General features: G+C 44.8%; 1 protein-coding gene across 1 annotated transcript in view; it reads right to left on the minus strand.

Annotated features, from left to right (window-relative positions):
* The window catches only part of LOC137901962 (titin-like), a 170,078-nt gene that overhangs the window by 21,015 nt on the left and 128,174 nt on the right, over nucleotides 1-20,889 (minus strand). The window contains 8 exon segments of the mRNA XM_068745997.1: nucleotides 108-413; nucleotides 548-835; nucleotides 919-1,215; nucleotides 1,304-1,606; nucleotides 1,730-2,317; nucleotides 2,720-3,016; nucleotides 3,109-20,412; nucleotides 20,517-20,819. Of these exon segments, the coding sequence (XP_068602098.1) occupies nucleotides 108-413; nucleotides 548-835; nucleotides 919-1,215; nucleotides 1,304-1,606; nucleotides 1,730-2,317; nucleotides 2,720-3,016; nucleotides 3,109-20,412; nucleotides 20,517-20,819 (19,686 nt within the window).

A 20,889-nucleotide genomic window follows, 5' to 3' on the forward strand; every position in this document is an offset into this window, starting at 1 on the left:
ATCATTTTGCCTGACAAAAAAATAATAATTATTTAGTTCTTCCTGAAGAAAAGGTAAACAAACATAACTTATTCATATTGATAAACACATTCAGCACCAGAACATACCAAAGGCGTTCTTTGCGATGACAGGCTCAGACTCCAGTGGCTCGCCAAATCCATATTTATTAACGGCCCGTACGCGGAACACGTACTCATTTCCTCGTAGCAGTTTGCCCACTGTGATGTGCGTCTGCTCGTGCATGTCTGACACGGTGGACCAGACGACCCTGCTAGTCTCACGCCTCTCAATGACGTAGTGGGTCACCTTAGAACTCCCCTGGTCCGCCTCAGGCACAGGCTGCCAGCTAAAAACAATACTGTCTGCTGTAATAGAGTTGAAGTTAATACTTCCAGCTGGGGGTCCAGGTTTGTCTATGAGGAAGTACAAAAAAAGGAAGAGCATACAACATTTAAAAAGGGATATTACTGGGCGAAGTACAAGAGTTCATCTTGAGTAAATTCAACACTATGGAAATGAGAAAATGCCAGCAAGTATTTCTAAGTACCTAGAATTTCAATCCTGATGGTTGCAGACGCCGAGCCCAGAACGTTCTTGATCTTGATGTCGTATGAACCCGTGTGGAGCCGAGCGGCATCCTTGATCAGAACGGCAGAGGAGTCAGTCGTGTTTTCAACACTCATGGTGGAGGTTAAGACCAGCTCTTTTCCGTCCTTGAGCCACTCGACGGTTGGCAGAGGCTTGGCAATGATTCCAACTTTGAGCTTAACTGAGGCTCCAGCCTTGTACTGAACCACATCCAGATACTCTGGAGGAAGGTCAATGGCGGGGGAACCTGATGGACATGAAATGTCAAGAACATCGATAACAGATGATGCAGAAAGGAATTTGATGCAAATGTGCAACCATGAAGCTCACCACAGGCATCAACACAAGTGACCGGGCCAGCGATGAGAGACGGGTTGCTAACGGACCCAACGGCATTCCTGGCATACACTCTGAACTCATAGGTTCCATCCTGGCTCAGGGCAGATACCGTGAAGCCCAGTTCAATGATGTTGGTGAAGTTGGCCTTCACCCATCTGCCACTGGCGGCTTCCCTCATTTCCACGCTGTAGCCACTGATCTTACTTCCACCGTCATACGGCGGCCTCTGCCAGGCCAGGCTGACTGAGTTCTTGGTGACTTCAGTGATGCGGACATTTGCTGGGGGCTCTGTAATATTTCAATGAGAAGGAATCCATTTAGAGAACATTTTGACTGAATGCTCTTCCTTTCACTGTAGATCATTTGAACTCCTTACCACAGGCATCAATGGCCAGCACCTCCTCAGAGGTTTTGCTCAGTTTTCCAATGCCAGCAGCATTTTCAGCTGCCACCTTGAATTCATAAAAGAGGCCTGGACAGATGTTGGTGACTCGCAGCTGGTTTCCGGCAATTGCAGTCTTATTGACCTTCTGCCAGAGGATGCTGCTTCTCTCCTTCATCTGGAGGTGATATCCAGTTACAGGGTTTCCACCATCGCTGACCGGTTCATTCCAGCAGACTGTCAGGCTCTCTCTGCACACAGAGCTCAGCCACGGCGTGGATGGAGGCCCAGGCATGGCTGTGTTGGACAGAATTCATGTTAGCATTTTAGTTTCCTTCAAATCTGAGATCAGAGCAAAATAAAACGGAGTCGCTAAAACTGTTCTTATTCCTCCGTCTGGTGCTCAACGCATTGACTCACTGTATGGAAGCTTGATCATAACCGGCTTGCTGTCGATGTGGTCACTGACACCGTAGCGATTCTCGGCCTTGATCCTGAACTGGTACTCCTCTCCTTTGGTCAGCTTAGTCACTTTAATCGAACTTCTGGCTATGCTTTTCGACACATCTGTCCAGGTAGGAGTGCTTGTCTGTCGTTTTAAAATGATGTAGTTGGTAACAGGGCTGCCACCATCGTATTCGGGAGGAGCCCATTTCAGACATACTGTAGTTTCTCCGACGTCTCCACTCATGACTGGACCCACTGGAGGTCCAGGTCTGTCCAGCACAACAAAAATGATGAAGATCTTGGTGGTGCCTCCCACATTTGAGGCAGTGACTTCGTACTTGCCAGCATCACTAGAAATGCTCTGGGTCAGAGTTATGATTACACTGCCTGGAGTCACTTCTGTGAGGAGCCTCTTGGATCCTTTGATTACAACATTGTTCTTGGACAGAGTCACCTTTGGCATGGGCCTTCCAGTCAGAGGAATCTCAAAGCTAAGGTCGGACCCTGCTTTCACATAAACGGTATTCTTTGGATAGTTTGTCAGGTCAAACTCTGGAGCCTCTGTTGAACAAAAAAGAAAGGTTAAGTAATCTCACAGTATAAGAGAAACATTTATTAATCCCAAAATGGGGATATTGGTTTATTACATCAGCAGCAAAAGACAGGCGGCAAAAAAAGAAACTGTTGGGAAAAATGAAGGCTATAAACAATGTAAAAGATACATTTAAAAATATAAACACCTAAACCCCAATGACCAATTCATTCTTAATTTCTCTAAATGTCTCTAAGTATAAATTACCATTTCATTGTGAAAACAAAGTTCACTAATTATATATATATTATTAAAGCATCCATATAAATAAAAAATAATCTTATACATACAAGGCATCGCATTTTAAAGGGAAAAATCTGCATAGTAATGTAAGAAATCTAAAAAGAAGGTAGAAAAGATGGAGGCACTACCGTGTATTTCTTTGACAATAACGGGAACAATCATCTCCTTGGGTTCACTGAGTCCAGCATGATTCTCAGCACTGACTCGGAAGAAGTACTCTGCACCTTCCCTCAGGTTCTTGATGGTGTGGGTCATTGTCCTAACAGTGGAACACTTCACCCACTTCTTCTGTCCCTTCTCCAGGGCATCAATAAGATAACCAGTGACTTTGCTGCCACCATCATATTCTGGTCTTGTCCAGGCGATCGTTATGCTGTCCTTGGTAACATTTGCAACTCCAAGTCTCACTGGTGGACTTGGTACCTCTGTAAAAGATGGTGGGACATTATATTTTGCACATAGTCAAAATTAAAACTGCTGTGCAAAAATGAAATATGAAAAACTGCTTCTCTGTTACCTGTAATCTTTGTTCCAGCCTTGGCTTCTTGAGGGACACCCACTCCATACTCATTTTCTCCAATTACTCTGAAGTAATAGATGGCCCCTTCCTGCAAGTCTTCCACCTTGTAAGTCAATACATGGCAGTTGCTGGTGACAGACACCCAGGCCTTCTTACTGGCCTCGCGTTTCTCAACATGATAGGCCTTCACTGCATCACCACCATCATTCTCTGGATGCTCCCAAGTGAGGGTTGCAGAATCCCTGGTCACTCCTGAAACTTTAACATTGATAGGGGGTCCAGGAGAGTCAAGTACCTTGACAAGAATGGGCAATGTTGCTTTTCCCAATGGTGATTCAATTGCAACACTGTACTCTCCAGAGTCATTTCTACTGGACTTCTCAATAGTCAATGAAGTATTGGATTCTGTTGATTCAATGGTTCCCCTGACCTTGAGATCAACACCTTCCTTGGCCCATGTGACAGATGGCGTGGGTTTACCCTTGAATGGTACACTAAGAGTAAACGCTGTGCCGTGCTTTGCAGTTAGCACTTTACGCATTTCAATATCAACATCAAATGATGGCTCTGTAGTTCTGTCCATTGCTGCAGCGCCATCTGAATATGGGCCGCGAACACTGCTGCCAACTTTGTTTATTGCCTTGACACAGAATTCATATTCTACATTTGTCTTTAGTCCAGTGATGGTGAACTCTAAGCTCTTAGTAAGTGGGATAGCCTCAACCCATCGTGCTAGTTCTTCTGGTGATTCAGGTTCCTCCTCTTCCTCCTCATATTCTTCTTCTAGCTCAACCTCTGGTTTTGGTTTGCGGACGTAGTCTCTGTATTCTACACTGTATCCAAGGATGGGAGCACCACCATCACATGTTGGTGGCTTCCAGACAATGGACACACTCTCCTTGGTGGAACTGACCATTTTTGGCTTGGTTGGGCGAGAAGGAACAACCAGAGGATCTACTGCTCTGAATGATGCAGATGGTTCACTTGGAGGACTCAGACCAGCTGCATTTTCAGCATAGATTCTGAAGTCATAATCACAACCTTTACGCAGTTTGGCTGCTACTGCTGTACACTCCACAACGGGTTCTCTGTTCACACGGACCCATCGCATACCTGTCTTCTCACGCCGCTCAATCACATATCCGATGATGGGGCTGCCTCCATCGCTGACTGGTTTGCACCAGGTAAGAGTCATTGAATCTCCAGTTATTGTAGTTACATCAACACCAGCTGGAGCAGTGGCAAAGGTGTATGGATCTGTAATTGTTACAGCATCACTCTCCAAAGCCTCGCCAAGTCCATACTTGTTCACAGCTAAAATCCTGAAGATATATTCATTGTCCTTGAGCAGTCCTGTGACTTTGAAGTAAGTTCTTGTGACATCTCCCTTCACCAACGTCCATGCCAATCGACTGGTCTCACGCTTCTCAACAATATAATGTGTAATGTCAGCACCACCAGTCTCCTGAGGTGGACCCCATGACAGCGTACACTCCTCAGCTTTGAGACCTGTGATCTGCAGAGGTCCTGCTGAGGGTCCTGGCTTATCCATAATCACGCAGTTTATTGGCATTGTCACTGTACCGGCAATATTCTGTAGCATCAAAGAATATTGTCCAGTATCTCTCCTGTTGCAGTCCTTCACGATGACGGAGGTGCTGCTGTCTGTTGAAACAATCTGTATTCTGGCTCTCAGCTCAATTTCTTTGCCATCTTTGGTCCAGGAAATAACTGGGGCAGGGCGTCCAGCAATATCAGCATTCATCTTCAGAGATTCTCCTGCTTTCACAAACACTGTCTCTCGGAACTTGACATCCATCATGATGCGTGGTGGATCTACATCATCCTTTACAGTGATGGGGCCAGTGCTATAAGACGGTTCACTGAACAGTCCAGCAGCATTCTTAGCAATGACCCGGAAGTCATACTGGCTGCTCTCTGTCAGAGCTGTCACATCGTAATGGGTCTCAAGCACATTGGTGAAGTTGCACCTTGTCCAGCGGCCTTCAGGAAGGTCTCTTCTCTCAATAATGTAACCAGAAACCTTGGCCCCACCATCATACTCTGGTTTATCCCAAGATAAGGACACAGATGTTCTACTAACAGCAGTGACCACAGGAGTTCCTGGAGGATCACATGGGTCTCTCGCAGCTACACCCTCACAGACCTTGCTACATTTACCAATGCCAGCAATATTTTCAGCATAGACACGATATTTATAAATCAAGCCCTCGTCAATGCCACTGACTTTGTATTCTGTATCTTTAATCATTCCTCTGTTTATCTTCTTCCAAAGGATGCTAGAACGCTCCTTCTTCTCCAGATGGTAGCCCAAAACAGGACTTCCACCATCACTGACTGGCTCATTCCATGTCACCAACATGTAAGACTTGGTAGCCACCTTCACTATAGGTGTGGAAGGGGGTCCAGGTTGTTTGAAATTATATTGAGCGGTAATTCCAGATGAATCTAAACTTGTACTCTTTCCATAGCGGTTGACTGCATAGATCCGGAACTGGTACTCTGCTCCATGTGTGAGGCGACTGGCCTTGAAGGATGTTCTGGCAACATTACTTCCTACCATCTGCCATTCTTGGGTGTTTGTGTCTCTTTTTTCAACAATATAGTTACTGATAGAACAGCCACCATCATAATCAGGTGGAGACCAAGACAATGTGATGCTGTCTGAGGTAACGTTATCCACCTTGATGCCTTTAGGGGGACCTGGTTTATCAAGGACAACAACTCCAATATCTTCTGTGACAGTTCCTGCAGAGTTAGCCAGGGTGACCTCATACTTGCCGACATGTTCTTTGTGTGCCTCTTTGATTATTATTTTGGACGAGGTTTCAGTGTTCAAGATGGTCACTGATGATGTTTGCTTCAAAGGAAGTCCATCCTTCTTCCAGGATACAACAGGCTTTGGCCTGCCTCTTACAGGAACCTCGAGAGTGAGGTCATCTCCAGACTTCACACTGTATGTGGTAAACAGTAAATTGGTAGATGGTTCGATGGCAACATCCTTCACAACTACAGGCAAGCCAAGTTCTTTTGGTTCACTCTTTCCTTTATCATTGATGGCAACAACTCTAAATAAATAGGCTTCATTTGGAGTAAGATTAGGAATAGTTGCCTCAGTCACTTTAACTGTGCCTGCTGCGCCCCATTTGTCTCCACTTTTAGGCTTAAACTCCACATTGTAGCACATCACTTTGCTTCCACCATCATGAGCAGGTTTATTCCAGGTCAGTGAAACACTGGTCTTGGTCAAATCTGCTAGCGTAACCTTGCTTGGTGGCAGAGGTACCTCAGACACTTTGACTTCTTTGGTTTCAACCATCTGTCCTTGACCATATTCATTAACAGCACAGACTCTGAAGTAGAAAATTCCACCCTCAGGTAACTCCTCAATTTTGAAAGAGTTAGCCGTGCAATTGCTGGTGACAGTAGTGTAGGCTTTCCTGACAGACTCTCTCTTTTCCACAATGTAGTTTGTGATTTTAGAGCCACCATCAGTGAGAGGGGTGTCCCAGGCAAGAGTCACCGAATCCTTCTTCAGCTCCTTCACAGTAAAGTTTTGTGGTGCGCTTGGTGTATCCAAAATTCTTACAGCAACAGTAGCGGCTTTTGACCCACTGCTATTCTCAAGTGTCAGTGAGTATTTCCCACTGTCAAAGCGGTTAACATTGTCAATAACAAGCATGGTGTATGAACTGGTGGTGTCAATTGCAGCCCGCTCTGTGAGAGTTCCCTCAACTTTCTCCCATTTCACAGAAGGTTCAGGCCGTCCTCTGATTGTGACAAACAAGCGCAGAGTTCCAGCAGCCCGAACAGATACCACCTTTCTGAGATCAGCATCTAACTCCATCTCTGGTGCTTCTACCCTGTCAGCAGTTACCACAGTACTGTGGACATTGGCAGCCTCCCCCACTCCCTCAGAGTTTATGGCACAGACACGGAATTGGTACTCTCCACCCTCTTTCAAGTCTGCTATGGTGAGTTTAGTTGCCTGAATGCCAGTAGGTGGGGTACACATGGTCCATTCTTTTTCAACTGCTGTCTCGACTGTTGGTGCTAATTCTGTGTCAACAGCTAATTCAGGCACCGTGGTGTACTCTCTCATTTCAACAATATAGCCCTTAATGTAGGCACCACCATCAGAGTGAGGTTTTCCCCACGATAGAAACACTGAAGACTTTGTATAGTCTGTAACCTTTGGATGATGTGGAGGGCCAGGTGGTACTGTGGCATCACATGCTCTGTAGAATAAGGACAATTCACTGAGGTCTCCTATTCCAGACTCATTCTCAGCAGCAACACGGAACTCATAAAAGTGGTCTTTCACCAGACCAGTAACCTTGAAGTGAGTGTCAGTCAGCTTTTGTCTGTTGCATTTAGTCCACCTTACACTATCTTTGTCACGTTTTTCAAGGTGGTAGCCTTCAATATCAGTACCACCAGTGTGTTCAGGAATAGTCCATGACAGAACCATAGAGTCCTTTGTGATCTGACTTGCTTCTGGAGTTCCAGGGGCACTAGGTGGCTTGTAAGGATTACGTGCAATGATAGGTTCACTCTCAAGATAATCACCAACACCATACTTGTTGACTGCCCTGACTCTGAAAATGTATTCATCTCCAGGAAGCAAACTTGTTAATTTATGGTACAGGCCCTTAATATCTGATGCTACCACTGTCCAGGACAATCTGCTTGTTTCTCTTTTCTCTATGACATAGTGAGTCACATTAGCCCCTCCGTCCAAAATTGGTTCAGACCAGGCAAGGATGCACCTATCAGCCATAATCCCTGCCACCTTCATGGGTCCAGCAGGTGGACCTGGTTTATCGAGGACTTTCACTGTGATGGGGAAGGTTTTTGTACCTCCCAGATTTCTGAGGATGAGGTCATAGTGTCCGCTGTCAAGCTTGGTTACATCCTTGATGGTTATAGATGCACATTTCGGTGTGGTCTTCACTGCAATGCGCAATGCTTTTTCCATTTCCTTGCCCTCTTTCAGCCAGAAAACTTCAGGAATTGGTTTCCCATGGATATCAGCATCAAGAACTAAATGTTCTCCAGCATTCACAACAATGACATCCTTGTATTTAGGATCCATTGAGGCCCTTGGTGGTTCAATTTCATCAGTAGCGGTAATAGTTCCTGAGGTGTCAGATGGCTCACTGAAGACTCCAGCAGCATTTCTTGCAATAACTCTGAATTCATATTGCTCATACTCTGTCAATGCAGTGACAGTATACTCAGTCTCAATTATATTAGTGAAGTTTGCTCTTACCCAACGCCTGTCAGGGGAGGAGATATCTTTTCGTTCAACAATATAGCCATTTATTTTGCTCCCGCCATCATACTGAGGCTTGGTCCACTTAATCTTGATGAGGTTCTTAGAAATGGATACAGCTTCAGGAGCACCAGGAGGGTCACATGGATCACGAGCAACAAATGACTCGGACACTTTACTGCATCTGCCAACACCAACAATATTTTCAGCATACACTCTGAATTCATATCCAATTCCCTCTTCGAGATTGCAAATCTTGAACTGAGTATCAGTGATGAGAGTCTTGTTCAGTTTGTTCCAGAGAATGCTGCTTCTCTCTTTGCTTTCCAGGTGGTAACCTATAACTGTACTTCCACCATCATTCACTGGTTCATTCCATTCAATAGTCATCATTTCTTTTGATGCAGATTTGATATATGGAGTTCCTGGAGGCCCTGGCGGTTTGTATGGATATTGCACAACAATGGCCTTCGAGTCCAGAGGCACACCCTTTCCATAACGGTTTTCAGCAATGATTCTGAACTGGTATTCAGCACCAGTCTTTAGTTTGGTGACCTTGAACGCTGATCTAACAAGCTGTGTGGTGACAGACTGCCATGTTGTTGATGTTGTGTCTCTTTTCTCCACAATGTAATTCTTTACTTGGCATCCACCTGTATAGAGTGGGGGCTCCCAAGAGAGATGGACAAATGTGTTGCTTACTTCAACAACCTTGACTGGACCAGTTGGTGGACCAGGCTTATCAAGGATAACGACTGTCACATCTTGAGTGACTGTGCCACCAGCATTGGTTGCTGTAATGGAATATTTGCCAAACTCTTCCTTGGATGCCTCAGTCATTTGAAGTCCAGTTGTTGTTGGAGTGCTTATCACATTGACTCTGGACGTCACCTTCAAAGGCTGACCATCCCTGGTCCAGGTAACTTTGGGACTGGGTCTGCCCAATATAGGGAACTCTAACTTAAGATCTTTTCCAGCTAATACACTGTATGTGTTGAATTGCATGTAAATCTTTGGCTCCACGGTCATGTCACTGGCAACGACAGGTGCAGCAAGTGCCTTTGGCTCACTCTTTCCCTTTTCATTGTAAGCTATGATGCGGAATAGGTATTCAGCACCAGCTGTGAGACCAGTGACAATTCCCTCACAAGTCTTTGTATTTGTTGACACTCCCCACTTATCTGTACCTTTAGGTCGCATCTCAATTAAGTAGCCACCAATTCTACTGCCTCCATCATGTTCCGGTTTCTCCCAGGACAGAGAGATACTGTTTTTCGTTATGTCAGTAAGAGAGACTTTTCGAACGGGTAAAGGTACCTCAGAGACTTTGGATGCAGTCTTTGTTTCAACAGCTTGACCAACACCATAATCATTCTCAGCCATGACTCTGAAGTAGTACATAGCACCTTCGATCAAGTTCTCAACTTTGAAAGTTGTCTTGGTGCATTTCGTAGATACATTTGCATATGCCTTTCTGATAGATTCCCGTTTGTCAATGATGAAGTTCTTGATTTTGGAACCCCCATCAATCAGTGGGGCATCCCATACAAGAGTGACAGAGTCCTTTTTAATGTCTTTAACCACAAGGTTCTGTGGAGACCCAGGTGTGTCAAGAACTTTAACAGCAACAAACTCAGACACTGTGCCACTGCTGTTTTTCAGGCTCAGAGTGTATTTTCCTGAGTCACTCCTGTCACATGAGTCTATTGACAGCTGAGTGAAATTTAGAGCTTTCTCAACCACCAGCCTTTCAGTCAGGTCTCCATCATCCTTAGTCCACTTGATTTCAGGTATTGGTCTGCCTTTGAATGGAATGTGGATTCTAACAGATCCACCAGCTTTCACAGTGATGCCCTTTCTCAGCTCAGAGTTCAGTTGGATCTGTGGTGGGTCCAATCTTTCTTCCGCCTTAGCTGTTCCTGAGAGAATTGCAGGTTCACTGACCCCCAGTTTGTTTATTGCGCATACCTGGATCTTGTACTCCTGACCCTCAACAAGTTTAGTAATTTCAAATTTGTTGACACGTAGGCCAGTTGGAGGGGTAACCATGGTCCATTGCGCCTCCTCAGCCTTGCAGACTTCAACAATATATCCTTGAATTGCACTGCCACCATCAGACAGAGGCTTACCCCATACTACTGTAATAGAGCTCTTAGTGGAGTCAACCACATTGACATATGCTGGGGCACCAGGCTTGTACTTGGGATCACAGGCCTTGTAGTATGAACTTGGAAGACTTGGCTCTCCCACTCCAACTATATTCTCAGCAGACACCTTGAACTCATATTCATGCCCAGTTGTTAGACCTGTAACTCTGAAGGAGAGGTCAGCGACCCTCTGTCTGTTGCATCTTGTCCATTTGATTCCATGTCTGTCTTTCTTTTCAATGTGGTAATTGGTTATCTCACTTCCACCATCACTTTCAGGGGCTGACCATGTGATTGTCATGCCATCATGGGCAATATTGGATACATCATCAATATGAGGTGCACTAGGTGGAACAAATGGAGTCTTCATGATCACTGCACCAGATTCTAGTGGTTCACTGACACCATAACTATTAACTGCCATTACACGGAACATATATTCACTACCCTCCAATAACTTGGTGACTTTGTAGCATGTGCTTTCACAGCTGGAAGAAACAATAGTCCATGCAAGTCGACTGGTCTCTCGCCTCTCAATGATGTAGTGTTTAATAGGACTGCCTCCATCATGTAGTGGGGCTCGCCATACCAGTGTGCATCGATCTTCAGCTACTCCAGTGACATGAAGGGGTCCTTCACATTTGCTTGGCCGGTCCAAAACCACAACATTGAAGGGAATAGTTTCACTGCCTGCTTCATTCATTAGATGCAGTATGTAAATTCCACCATCGATTCTAACGGAGTCCTTAATAATAATCATAGCATGGTGTTCCGTGTTTTTGATCTCCAGTCTGAATGTATTCTCAATTGGCTTTTCATCTTTGAACCATTTGATTGTAGGCACAGGTTTGCCATATACATCAGCATCGAGCTTGAATGTGTCTCCAGCATTGATGATAATGGTCTTGGTGAATGCAGGGTCAATGGAGAATTTGGGTGCCTCCATCTTATCACTTGCAGTGATAGGTCCACTGTTGTAGGATGGCTTACTGATGGTGCCAACAGCATTTTTAGCAATGACTCTAAAGTCATATTGTGCATTTTCAGTCAGTCCAGTGACAGTGAGTTGGGTCTCAATCACGTTCGTGAAGTTTGCCCTTACCCACCTACCCTCTGGTAAATCACGCTTCTCTATAATATAGCCAGTTATATTACTGCCACCGTCATACTCTGGTTTAGCCCACTGCATGACAATAGTATCTTTGGTCACATGGATGGCCTCTGGTGTGCCCGGAGGATCACATTGGTCACGGGCAACACAGCCTTCAGAGACCTTGCTACACCTCCCGATGCCAACAATATTTTCAGCAAAAACCCTGTATTCATACTCAATACCCTCATCTAAGGGGTGACTCTTGAAGCAAGTTTCATGAATAAGTGTCTTGTTGATTCTAACCCAGAGAATACTATTCCTCTCTTTCCTTTCAAGATGGTAACCAAGAACTATGCTGCCTCCATCTGAGACAGGCTCATGCCACTCAACAATCTGGTGGTCTCTAGAAAGAGAGGCAATGAAAGGAGTGCCTGGTGGGCCTGGCTCTCTGTATGGATACTGAGCCACAACAGCAGATGAATCCACGCCATGACTCTTGCCATAGCGGTTCTGAGCAATGATCCTGAATTGGTATTCTGATCCAGTTTTCAGTCTCGGCACTTTGATGCTGGTTCTTGCACAGTTAATGCTGACATTTTCCCATGTTGTTGTAGTAGTATCTCTCTTTTGTACAATGTAGTTTGAAATCTGACAGCCACCGTTGTGCTTTGGTGGGTCCCAAGAAATAGTGACACTCTGTGTTGTGATCTCATCAAATCTCACAGGGCCAGATGGAGGCCCAGGCTTGTCAAGTACAATGATTTCAACAGTTGCGTCCTTCTTTCCAGATGCATTTGCCACATTTATATTGTACATGCCACCGTCATCACCTGCTGCCTCCTTAATGCTCAGAGTTGTATGTGTTGGTGCACTGAGGATGTTAACTCTGGTAGTAAACTTCAACGGAGCTCCATCTTTAGTCCATGATACTGTTGGTTTAGGTCGTCCAAAGATCGGAATTTCAACATTCAGGTCTTTCCCCACATGGACACTGTAGTTGCTGAATACTGGTCGAACATCTGGCTCAAAGACTAAGTCCTTGGTCATCACATGGCCAGCAAGAACTTTGGGATCACTCTTTCCCTTGTCATTAATTGCTATAACTCTAAACAGATACTCCTCTCCAGCATTTAAATTGGGAACAATAGCTTCCATTGTCTTAAATGTGTTAACACTAGACCATTTATCCTGACCCTTAATCTGAACCTCAAGCAGATATTGAGTGACTCTACTACCACCATCATACTCAGGCCTATCCCAGGCCAAAGAGATGCTTGTTTTGGTTTGATCCGTAACAATCAAGTTCTTTGGACACTGGGGTACCTCTGAGACTTTAAGAGGATCAACAGCTGCAGCAGGTAGACCAACACCATGTGCATTCTCAGCAAGTACTCTGAAGTAATAGCTACAACCTTCCTGGAGTGGCTCAATCTTCCATGAAAGAGCGCGACAATTAGTTACCACAGCTGCATATGATTTGCGTGTGCTTTCTCTCTTTTCAACAATGTAGTTCTTAATCTTGGACCCACCATCCAAAAGAGGTGGTTCCCACGCCAGTGTTACCGAGTGGTTTGTAATTTCTTTAACTTTTAGGTTAACAGGAGCACTAGGCGTGTCGAGAACACGGACAACAACAAATGCAGATTTTGACCCACTGGAGTTCTCTGCAGTAATAGTGTATTTCCCACTGTCGCTTCTGTTCATTTTGTCAATCACAAGGGAAGTGTAACTACTAGTAACCTCAACCTGAGCAGTCTCTCGAAGTGCAGTTTCATCTTTGTTCCACTTGATGGTAGGACTGGGCCTTCCTTTAATGGGAATGAAAAGTCTAAGGGATGCTCCAGCTTTAATGATCAAAATCTTTCTCAGTTCTGGATCAATGTCAAGGTCTGGCTGCTCTGCCTGGTCCTGCACAACAATAGCTCCAGATACATCAGAATGCTCGCCAACTCCAGCCTTGTTTACAGCGCATACTCTAAACTTGTAAACTTGGTTTTCCTTCAGGTTTGGAACTTCAAATTTGGTCTTTTTGATCCCTGTTGGTGGTGTGCACATAATCCATTCCTCAGCAGGTGCAGCCGGGGCATCTTCTGTAGCTGGAGCCTCAGGCGGCACTGCCGGTTGTGTGGTAACACTGCACTCAACAATGTATCCCTGAATTTCACAGCCTCCATCACAGACGGGCTTCCCCCATGACAAGAAAACAGATGTTTTAGTTATGTCAGTAACTCTTGGGTTTTGTGGTGGGCCGGGCCTGAAGATGGGATCAAGAGCTTTGTAAAATACTGTCGGTGGGCTTGGCTCACCAACACCGACAGCATTCTCGGCTGAAATTCTGAATTCGTAGTTATGACTTTCCAGGAGGCCAGAAACCACAAAAGTCAAATCTGTGACTGTTTGCCTGTTGCATCTGATCCATCTTACGCCTTCTTTGTCATGTTTCTCAATTATATAGCCAGTGACAGGACTTCCTCCATCTTCAGAAGGAGCTTCCCATGTAAGAACCATTGAATTCTTTTTAATATCTGAAACCTCCAAAATCCTGGGTGCTCCAGGTGTCACATATGGATCTTTGATCATGACAAGTTCAGAGTCAAGTGCTGCACCCATTCCAAAGTTGTTGACAGCACGAACTCTGAATACATACTCATTTCCTTCCAGGAGCTTGGTAACCTTCAAACAAGTGTTTTCCACCTTTGAGTCAACAATAGTCCAGACGAGTCTGCCTGTCTCTCTTCTCTCCACAACATAGTGAGAGATCTTGCTACCACCATCTTGCAGCGGTGGTTTCCATGAAAGGCAGCATCGCTCTTTGGTTATTCCTGTAACAACAAGAGGTCCCTGTGGTTCTCCAGGTTTATCAAGTACAATCACATTGACCTGTACAGATTTTTCTCCGCCTGGATTTTTCAAGAGCAGAGTATATTGGCCTCCATCAGAAAGTTTAGCTTCCTTTACTGAAATATAAGCTTTCGTGGGTGTGTTCTTAATCTCTCTATGAATAGTGTTTCCCAGTTCTTGCTCTGCCTTCATCCAGTGGATAGAGGGCAATGGTTTTCCATGAACATCTCCATCAATCTTGAAGTTGTCTCCAGCATTAACCACAATACTCTGTGTGTACTCTGGGTCAATACTGAGGCGTGGTGGTTCAATCTCATCCCTGGCAGTGATAGGACCAGTGCTGTAAGAGGGGAGACTGAAAACACCTGCAGCATTTCTGGCAATAACACGGAACTCGTACTGATTGTCCTGCACAAGTCCAGTCACAACATATTCTGTCTCAATAACATTAGAAAAGTTGGCCTTCAGCCAACGACCTTCAGGAAGTTCTTTCTTTTCCACTACGTACCCTGTAACCTTTGCACCACCATCATATTCTGGCTTGGTCCAAATAATTGTCACTGAATCCTTGGTGATCTTTGTTGCCTCTGGAGTACCAGGGGGATCGCAAGGATCTCTAGCAACCTGCCCCTCTGACACTTTGCTTACTTTACCTATTCCAACAATGTTTTCAGCATAAACTCTGTATTCATACTCCCTACCCGGTTCCAGGCCAGAGGTTTTGAAGGTTTGGTCAGTAATAAGAGACCTATTAAGTTTTACCCACAGGATGCTGTTTCTCTCTTTGCGTTCAAGATGGTAACCCAAGATAGTGCTCCCGCCATCAATCACAGGTTCATTCCAAGCAACCACCATGCTGTCTTTGCTGCAGGCTGCAATGGATGGTGTTCCTGGGGGGCCAGGGACTTTGTATGGATATTGAGCAACTATACATTCAGATAGAAGAGCTGGGCCTTTTCCATATCTGTTTTCTGCTGTAATTCTAAACTGATATTCAGAGCTAGTCTTCAACCTGCCTGCTTTGACTTTGGTCCTTGCAAGGTTAGGAGACACGACCATCCAGTTAGTAGTGGATGTTTCTCTCTTTTCCACAGTGTAGCTTTTGATGGTGCACCCACCATCATATTCTGGAGGGTTCCAAGTGATGGTTACACTATCAGAAGTGACTTCCTCTAACTTAACTGGACCACTTGGTTGACCTGGTTTGTCAAGAACAACAATGCTTATGTCTGCTGTTGTCTCTCCTGCTGTGTTGGTAAGAGTTATATGGTAGCGTCCAACATCATCTTTTGCAGCCTCTTTTATGTTAAGGCTTAGCATCGAGTCTGTTGAATCAAAGTTGACTCTGGTAGTCCTCTTCAAAGGTTGAACGTCTTTCTCCCAGGAGACAGCTGCCTTGGGCCGGGCAACATATGGAACCTCCACTGTAAGGTCTTCGCCTGCTAATACACTGAATGTGTTGAACAGCATTTTCACAACAGGCGCAATCACAAGATCTTTTGTGATAACAGGTACACCGATTTGACGTGGGTCACTTGTTCCCTTCTCATTTCTTGCTGATACACGGAACATGTATTCTTCACCCGCATTGAGTCCAGTAATAGTAGCTTCTGTTTCCTTTACAATCACAGCCTGGGTCCACTTATCAATGCCCTTGGGCTGGATCTCAACAACATAGCAACCCACTCTGCTACCACCATCATGCTCTGGCTTCTCCCAAGATAGGGTGACACTATTCTTAGTAACATCCTTCAGAGTGATTTTGCCAGGTGGCTGTGGTTTCTCAGACACTTTAACAGATTCTCCAGTCTCAATGGGCAAGCCAATACCATATTCATTCTCAGCCAAAACTCTGAAGTAATAATTGCATCCCTCAAGGAGCTGGTCAACTGTGAAAGTGGTGTGATGACAGAGGGCATTGACTGTGGCATATGCCTTCCTTCTAGACTCCCGTTTTTCAACAATATAGTTTTTAATTTTAACTCCTCCATCATTTGCTGGTGGATCCCAGGTTAGAGTGACAGCTTCCTTTGTTACAGCAGTGATCTTCAAATTCTGTGGTGCACCTGGTGTATCAAGCACCCTGACTTGAACTGTAACTGTCTTGGTACCAGAGCTATTTTCAATTGTAAGATTATACTTTCCACTATCAAATCTGTTTACGTTTTCAATTACGAGTAATGTGTATGATGTTGTGCTGTCAATAGTTGCCCTCTCAATGGGTTCACCATCTCCTTTGGTCCACGCAGCCTGAGGAACAGGTCTGCCTCTGATAGGCACAAACAGTCTAAGTGAGCAGCAAGCTCGAAGACTGACAACCTTGCGGAGCTCGGCATCCAAATCAATTTCAGGTGCAAGGAGCCTGTCCTCTGCCTTAGGATTTCCAGGTACCATTGCTGCTTCTCCAACTCCTTCGCTATTGACAGCAGAGCTGTTAATTTTGTACTCCTGGTTCTCCTTTAAATTTATAATGGTAAATGACGTGGCAAGGAGTCCACGTTTTGGTGTCACAATGGTCCATTCCTCATCTTCCTCCTTTTCAGATGGAATGCATATCTCAACAATGTAGCTAGTGATGTCGGAGCCACCATCATAAACAGGTTTGTTCCAGGCAACAGTAATTGAGGATTTGGTTGTGTCCAAGATTCTGGCATTACATGGAGGCCCTGGTCTGTACAATGCATCAGTGGCCTTATAGAATAGGCTCGAGACACTCGGTGAACTCAGTCCAGCTATATTCTCTGCATTTATTCTGAATTTATATTCATGTCCAACAAGAAGACCTGTCACCTTGAACTGCAAATCTTTGACCTTCCTCTTGTTGCATTTCACCCAACGGAGGCCTATTTTGTCTTTCCTTTCAACATTGTAGTTTGTGATAGGTGTTCCACCATCACTCTTTGGTGCTTGCCACATAACAACCATTGAATCTTTAGTGATAGCCGTCACCTCAGGATTCTCTGGTGGATCAGGAACTACACATGGGTTGTTTGCAATAGTGGGTTCAGAAACAAGAGATTCACCAAGACCATATTTGTTTACTGCCATGACTCTGAAAATGTATTCATTTCCTTTGAGAAGCTTGGTGACTTTGTATTGTGTAACTTCCAGATCCGAAACCACATTGGTCCAAACCAGTCTGCCTGACTCACGCTTCTCAATCACATATCCTTCAATCTTAGCACCACCATCATCTGCAGGTGGCGCCCAGGTGAGGACACAGTTGTCTGCTGTGACGTTAGACACCTCAAGAGGTCCAACTGGTGGCCCAGGTCTGTCAAGTATTTTGACATTAAAAATGTGCTTAGCAAATCCACCAACATTCGTAGCAGTCAAAACAAATTCTCCACCATCTGATCTGACAGAGTCCTTGTTGGTCAAAGTGGTAGTCAGTTCTGTGAACTTAACCTCCAGTTTCTTTGTGTTCTCAAACTCCTTTCCATTCTTGGTCCAAACCATGGATGGGATTGGTTGACCAGCAATATCTGCTTCAAGTTTGAAAGACTCTCCTGCCTTCAGCTGAACAACATCCTTAAAGATTGCATCAACCATAATACGTGGCTCAATAATGTCATCTTTACAGGTAATTGGGTCTGAGGGCTCAGAGGGGAAACTAACTGCACCTGCTGAGTTTCTAGCCATAACACGGAACTCATATGAGGCATCTTGAGTTAGTCCACTGACAGTGAATGTTGTCTCAATGATATTGGTGAAGTTGGCTCTGATCCAGCGACCAGTAGGCAATTCTCTCTTCTCAACTGTGTATCCGGTAATTTTGAAACCACCATCATACTCAGGCTTTGTCCACTGAATAGTGATGACATTCTTGTTGACAAATATTGGCATAGGATGACCAGGTGGATCCACAGGGTCCAAGGCCAGTATTGCTTCTGAGGCCTTGCTGGGTTTACCAACTCCTGCCATGTTTTCTGCTGAGACTCGGAACTCATAGGCAACTCCATCTTGAAGACCAGAGGATTTAAAGAGGTTTCCTTTCACAAGACCCTTGCTGATCATATGCCACATTATACTGCTTCTTTCTTTTCTTTCAACATGATAGCCAATTACTTCATTTCCACCATCAGACACAGGTTCATTCCAGCCAATTGTTATTGAGTCCTTGGTAAAAGCAACAACACCAGGAGTACCAGGAGGTCCAGGGACTTTGAATGGATAGGCAGCCACCACAGCTTCTGATGTGATGGGTGGCCCAACACCATATCTATTCTTGGCCTTAATTCTGAACTGGTACTCAGACCCAGTGGTTAAACGAATGGCTTTGAACATGGTACGGATGACAGTGGATGAAAGCTCTGTCCATGTTTGAGATGTGGTGTCTCTGATTTCAACCACATAGTTGTTGATTGGAACACCTCCATCATTCTCAGGAGCATCCCAAGCAAATATGCAATAAGTACGAGATATCTCCACAATCTGAACTGGTCCCTTAGGTGGTCCTGGCACATCATGCACTCTGACAATGAAGCTGTCTGTCACAGAACCAACAATGTTCTTTCCTGTGATGGTATAGAGGCCACTGTCACCTCTGGTGCATTCATTGATACTGAGGATTGCAGTTGCTCCTGTAGTTTCCACATTGGTTCTCTGTGTGACTTTTATGGCTGCACCATCCTTTTGCCAAGAAATGGTTGGTCGTGGATGACCTATTACTGGAATTTCAACCTTGATGTCTTCTCCTGCCTTAGCAATTATGGTCTTCTGACATATGCCACGGAGGTCAAACTCAGGCAGGGAAGTAGAATCCCTGACAACAATAGGCTTGCTGTCACGTGGAGTACTTCTACCTGAATTGTTGACAGCCATTACACGGAAAGTGTACTCCTCATTTTCATTGAGATTTTTGACTGCAAAATCCATGGTCTTTACTGTTGTCACATGTGCCCACTGATCGGTTCCCCTCTTCTGGGCTTCAAGGACATATCCTGTAATTCTGCTTCCACCATCATGCTTGGGTTTGGTCCAAGCCAGGGTCACAGAGTTCTTGGTAATATCAGTCGGAATAACACTTTCTGGAGGAGATGGTGCCTGGGATGCGCGAATTGGATCTGCAGTTTCAACTGCCTCACCAATACCATATTCATTCTCAGCAAATACTCTGAAGTAGTACTCACAACCTTCACCAAGCTGGCTGATCTTGACTGAAGTAGTTGGGCAAATTGTGACTGCAGTAGCAAAAGCTTTCCTTGTCGATTCTCTCTTCTCAATGATGTAGTTTGTAATCTTCGCTCCACCATCAATGAGAGGCATCTCCCACTGAAGAGTAATGCTTTCCTTGTCAATCCTGATTGGTTTTAGGTTAAGTGGAGGTCCTGGTGAATCCAGAACTCTTACTTGTATTTTAGCACTCTTCTTTCCAGCAGAGTTTTCTAAGGTAATTTCATATTTTCCTGCATCAATCCTTGAACTCTCAGGAATAATCAGCATTGTAAATGACTCAGTGCTGTCAATGACTGCACGTGGGACTGGGCCATCATCCTTGGTCCAGGTTACTGTCGGTGTAGGACGTCCCTTAATTGGCACAAAGAGGCGAATTGAGCAACCAGCCCTAACAACAAGGGTTCTTCTCAGCTCAACATCAAGCTCCAAATCAGGTTCAGCTGCTCGTTCCAAAATCTCGACCAATTCTTGGGTTTCAGCAGGTGCGCCTGCTCCCTTGGCATTCACAGCACTAATTCTGAAATGGTATTTTGCACCAGTTTGCAGCCCAGGAACAACAAACTCTGTGATTCTATGTGGATATGACGGCGAGTCCTTAACCCATTCTTCTGTCCCTTCTTTCTTGTGCTCAATGACATATCCAGTAACTTCAAGTCCACCATTATCCAGAGGTTTTCCCCAGTTTAATGTGGCCGTCGTCTTAGTTGTGTCTGTTACTCTTGGATTGACTGGAGGTCCAGGTACATCTGCCAGAAATGAAGTGTTTTTTGAATATTAATACGACATTCTGTGAGTACTAATAACCGTAGCATTAATAAAAATGTTTCAAGACTTCCTATTTTCTACTTACAGGCAACAACTATTGTTCTGACAGGCATCGATGCTTCACTTGGCTCTCCAAAGCCAGCTTTGTTCTCAGCAAGAACACGGAACTCATACTCAATACCTTCTGTGAGACCAGTAACTTCATATCTGAGCTCAGCAAGGGATCTTTTGGATGCCCTTAGCCACCTCATTCCCTTTTTCTCCTTCTTCTCAACACAGTAACCTATGATGTCACTTCCTCCATCCTCAACTGGTCTCCTCCAGGTCACAGTCGCTGAATGTCCATCAACTTTCTCAACCTCTGGTTTAGATGGTGGACCAGGAGGACCTACAGAAATAGACAGCAGGAACACAATTAATCTGCATAGTCTGTAACCCAAGAATAATTGATTGTGGCG

The sequence above is a fragment of the Brachionichthys hirsutus genome, chromosome 12 (assembly GCF_040956055.1).
Source record: "Brachionichthys hirsutus isolate HB-005 chromosome 12, CSIRO-AGI_Bhir_v1, whole genome shotgun sequence".
Classification (NCBI taxonomy): Eukaryota; Metazoa; Chordata; class Actinopteri; order Lophiiformes; family Brachionichthyidae; genus Brachionichthys; species Brachionichthys hirsutus.